This window comes from Babesia bigemina, scaffold Bbigscaff_73801 (assembly GCF_000981445.1).
Source record: "Babesia bigemina genome assembly Bbig001, scaffold Bbigscaff_73801".
In the NCBI taxonomy this organism is placed as follows: Eukaryota; Apicomplexa; class Aconoidasida; order Piroplasmida; family Babesiidae; genus Babesia; species Babesia bigemina.
Window position 1 is genome coordinate 1 of NW_012237304.1, and position 4,473 is coordinate 4,473.

General features: G+C 44.5%; 2 protein-coding genes across 2 annotated transcripts; both read left to right on the top strand.

Moving 5' to 3' along the window:
* Positions 1 to 216: 216 nt before the first annotated feature.
* BBBOND_0005120 (hypothetical protein, conserved) lies at positions 217 to 555 on the top strand (the record flags this gene model as incomplete). Its single annotated transcript, XM_012915341.1, has 1 exon — positions 217 to 555. The coding sequence occupies one exon, from the start codon at positions 217 to 219 to the stop codon at positions 553 to 555; it is 339 nt and encodes a 112-aa protein (XP_012770795.1).
* A 713-nt stretch (positions 556 to 1,268) lies between these two features.
* Positions 1,269 to 4,473, top strand: BBBOND_0005130 (hypothetical protein, conserved; the record flags this gene model as incomplete). The annotated part of the gene is made up of 2 exons (XM_012915342.1): positions 1,269 to 3,406; positions 3,510 to 4,473. Coding segments are annotated over 2 exons (3,102 nt in total), but the record flags the coding sequence as incomplete, so codon positions are not given.

A 4,473-nucleotide genomic window follows, 5' to 3' on the forward strand; every position in this document is an offset into this window, starting at 1 on the left:
CTGACCAATGCCATGACCAAAGTGTTGACCAATGGCACGACCAACGTGCTGACCAAGGCCATGACCAAGATGCTGCCCAATGCCATGACCAAAGTGGTGACCTAGCACCTAACCAATGCCATGACCAACGTGCTGACCAACGTGCTGACCAATGCCACGACCAACGTGGTGACCAAGGTGCTGACCAACGTGGTGACCAAGGTGGTGACCAATGCCATGACCAAAGTGGTGACCAAGCTGCTGACCAATGCCACGACTAACGTGGTGACCAACGTGGTGACCAATGTGCTGACCAATGCCATGACCAGAGTGGTGACCAAGCACCTGACCAATGCCACGACTAACGTGGTGACCAACGTGGTGACCAATGTGCTGCCCAAATTGTCGACCAAAGTGCTGCCCAAAGTGTTGACCAACGTGTTGACCAAAGTGTTGACCAATGTGCTGACCAATGTGGTGACCAATGTGCTGACCAAAGTGCTAACCAATGCCATGACCAAGCACCTGACCAAGTTGATGGTCACGGCAGCGATGACATGGTCACGGCAGCGATGACAAGGTCACGGCAGCGATGACATGGTTACGGCAGCGATGACATGGTCTCGGCAGCGATGACATGGTTACCAGAGTAGTGATTATAATCCACTCTACATCGCCCCTTTATCCACTCTACATCGCTCCCTATCCCACTCTACATCGCCCCTTTATCCACTCTACATCGCCCCTTACCCACTCTACATCGCCCCTTTACCCACTCTACATCGCCCCTTTACCCACTCTACATCGCTCCTCTACCCACTCTACATCGTCCCTTTATCCACTCCACATCTTTTGAATACCTCGCGCATATACCGCTATGACCTCTTTAACCCACATAATAACTTGTGCCTTGTCACCCTTCACTTCCCTCTTCCACCTTTTGCCACTGCCATGTCCCATCATGTTCACCCTAACTCCAAATCTCTCTAATTACTTCGTCTTATTAACGCTATGACCTCCATTAAACATTATAATAACTTGCTGATACTGACCATTCTCTTACTGACGATGCTACTAGAAGAGCCTTGAATGACATCCAGTCCAAGTTGCAGCAGGTTAAAAAGCTTGGAGAGAGTCTTAAAGGATTGACTGAAGAAAACAGTTGTAAAAATCTCTTAGAGAATTTATGTTCCGGCCTCGAAACTTTCCTCGGCTTCAACTCTGACTCCAAAGGCTACGACGGCAGTGGTATTGTGTACTCCGACCTGGACAGGCTGTGTGATGCAGTGATGGGATTTTTGTATCAGGTGCTTAAGGATGTCAGCGAGAAACAGCCTTACAGTGTGGGTAAAACAACGTTAATTAGTGCGACTAAAGAGATTAGAAAAGAAATTTGGAATGGTCATGAAGCTTTTAAAAGGTGTATCCAAAAGGTCACCGGTAAAGTGTCGGCATACAATATGAGTGTTATGAATTGCAATGATAGTTTGAAAAATCTAATCGAGAAGTTGATAGATTACTCAAAAACCGACGGATCGTTGATGAAAGGCGTTAAAAGCATTGATGCTGATAAAGTGACTGGGACGTCTGGGAACGACGCACAGGTGTACCAGACTGAAAAGTTGCTGCTAAATTGCATTACATACATAAAAAAATTCAACAGCGATATAGATACAAACAAGCCACAAAACAAAAAAATTAGAGAGGCACTCAACGATCTTAATTACAAGCTGCGTGACAAAATAGACACTGCTCGTAATGTTATAAAATATGAGACTGAGCGTTTGACCAAGTTGTCGGCAAAGGAGTCTGACGATTTGGGAACAATGAAAGAATTAATATCGACAAAACTTGAAAACGTCAAAAGCTGCGTGAATGATAATATAGATAAAGATGTAAAATTGTTGGCGGACAGATTAAAGGAGGCGGTTAAAATAATTTTGGTTTTGCTTGAAAAAATTGATACGAATTTGACTAAGTATGTTGGCGAATTGGAAGCATGTATCAATAGTGCGGACAGTATGATTAACAGTGCAATGGAAGGGATGCAGAAGATGGAAAGAAAAGAGATTGGCAGATCGGCAACTAACGAAATTTACACGTCGACTGACGTATTAACGGCGTGGAAAGATAGGCTTGACGCTTATTGGAGAGACCTTTTAGCCTTGACTGGTCAGGTTGATCAGACTATTACGGAGCTCGGAGAACAATTTGAAAATCAGAAAGACATTAATAACATTTTCGATAAGATAAAAAATGAGATGGTGAGTATAAAAGGACAGGGAAGCACGAGAGCTACGAAAGGCCTGCAGGGTGTTTTGAATGTATTAAACACATACAGTTATCAGTATGGCGCTGGATTTGAAAAGACGGTGGAAGGGTGGCTAAACGACATCGTGGGTGAGGAAAAGGGTAGAAAAGGATGGTTACAAACTTATGTGAATGGGTATATCGCCAATTACTTAGGCGGTGAAAACACTGGGAAGTTTACCGACAAAGGCAGTCAGGAAAATATAAACAAGGTTATTAAAGATAAGATTATGGATCAACTCAAGACCTCCGGCGCCAATATTATCGATATCACCGGTAAAAAGGTTCAACAAGAAATTAATGATAATGTCGAAAATAAACCCAAATCAACTGATAACGTTGAAAAATATGTCGAAGCCATCAAACTCGGTTGTAACAATTTCGCAGAACAACTAGAGAGTAAGATACATGAAAATGTGGGATCCATTGTCGGAGCAGTCAACAGTGCGGTAAACAATGGCGTCGCCATTACTAAAACTACTAATCTTTCTGAGGCCATCTATGCCACCCTCTCATTTCTCTCATGTAAATCTAGGCAGGTTGCTAACGAACTTCATTCATTTGCACTGGGGAACAGTATTCGTGGCCGCCAAAGCATCGCCCAAACCTTAGACACAGCGCTGTCAGATGCTAAAAAGCTACATCGTCAACTTGAAACAGCTACCGGGAAATCTAACACAACTGAGAACTTTGCTGGTAAACTCGATGAAACAATCGAAGCTGTTAGAAACAGAGTTGAGGATATAACGGTTCATGAGATTAAAGCGGGCATCAGTAGTATGTCTTCCAAAATAAAAAAAAGTCTCGATGCAATCACCGAGGAGTTCGCCCGTTCTGCTGCAGATGTTAACAAATTATTGCAGACTCTTAAAAGTAAAACGATCGGTAAGTCGACTGATATGAAAGTGGTTAAAGGCAGTCTACAAGAAATCAAGGACAATCTTCACAACCTCCGCACTGGTGACTTGGGACGTGCCATTAAGAAAGCCAAGGAGTTCGTTAACGGAGCCGATGATGTACGCAATAAAACAATAGACGGACTTAAGGCACACGTTGGCACGAACGTGACAGAAGCCAAGGAACATCTCACCAAAAAGGCCCGTATAGATTACGTTTCGTCATTTAAAATGCTGCTCACACAATTTGCGGGAAAAGATTTCACAGCGAACTAGATACGCTGCCAACCCATATCGATGAAGACCTGCAAAAAGGCTATAAAGGTTTATGGGAAAATTGCATGAAACATTGACTACCAACATCGTTCCTAAGAAAGATGACTTAAAACTCGACACTCTGTCTGAGGCTTTCCAGAATTTCTGCTCACCACTCCACGCCTACCTCAAAGATGAGATCGGCAGAGAGAACGACGCCAACCATGCCAAGAAACACCCTTCGTCTCAGAGGCCAACAAACAACTACGCCGACGCCGTTACTTGCGTACAAAATGAACTCGAGAAATTAATCCACCAAATCAGAGCCGGCAACAGGTACGATCATCATGTGCCCAGACTGCTGAACGGACTGACCGATGCGATCGATGGCCTCCACCCTGAGTCATTTTCTGAGCCGAACACTCCGCTGCTGGAAACCATTGCCCACGGCCTCCGGGGTCTGGTGGGTGAACTTGGAAAGGCGTACATTAATAGATATGATGGAGGCTCGGAGGGTATGATATTAGTCGATGCAAGAACTACGAAAGTTACGGATGATGGCAACAAGTGCGCTAAAGTGTGCCTGTCGCTGCTCTCCATCCTGTATTCCGAGTTCAAGACTATACTTAAGTACTGCGTTGCAAGGTGTAAAAGCGATCAAATAAACATAAACACAGAGCTCGGAAAATATTTCGCCACTCAAGGCTACAAGGTTACCGAGGACGGGAAGAAGCACTGGGAGCTGCAGGACAGTAAAGGCATGACAGGACTATTCATCTGCAAACGTATGTTCGGAAGTGATGAACACCACTTGTATTACATTGATAAATCCAAGCAAAACGCACTGGATACACTGCACGACTGTCTCCAGATATATTACCAAGTCTGCCACGTCGCCACCTTCTCTGCGAAGAAACGTCCATGTAACATCTTCGAGATGCTTTGCTGGATGTCCGGGCTACCGTGCAATAACGTGTTGACGAAATGTTACATGAGACTGTCAGTGAACTGTTCGTCGATCCCATTAACAGCC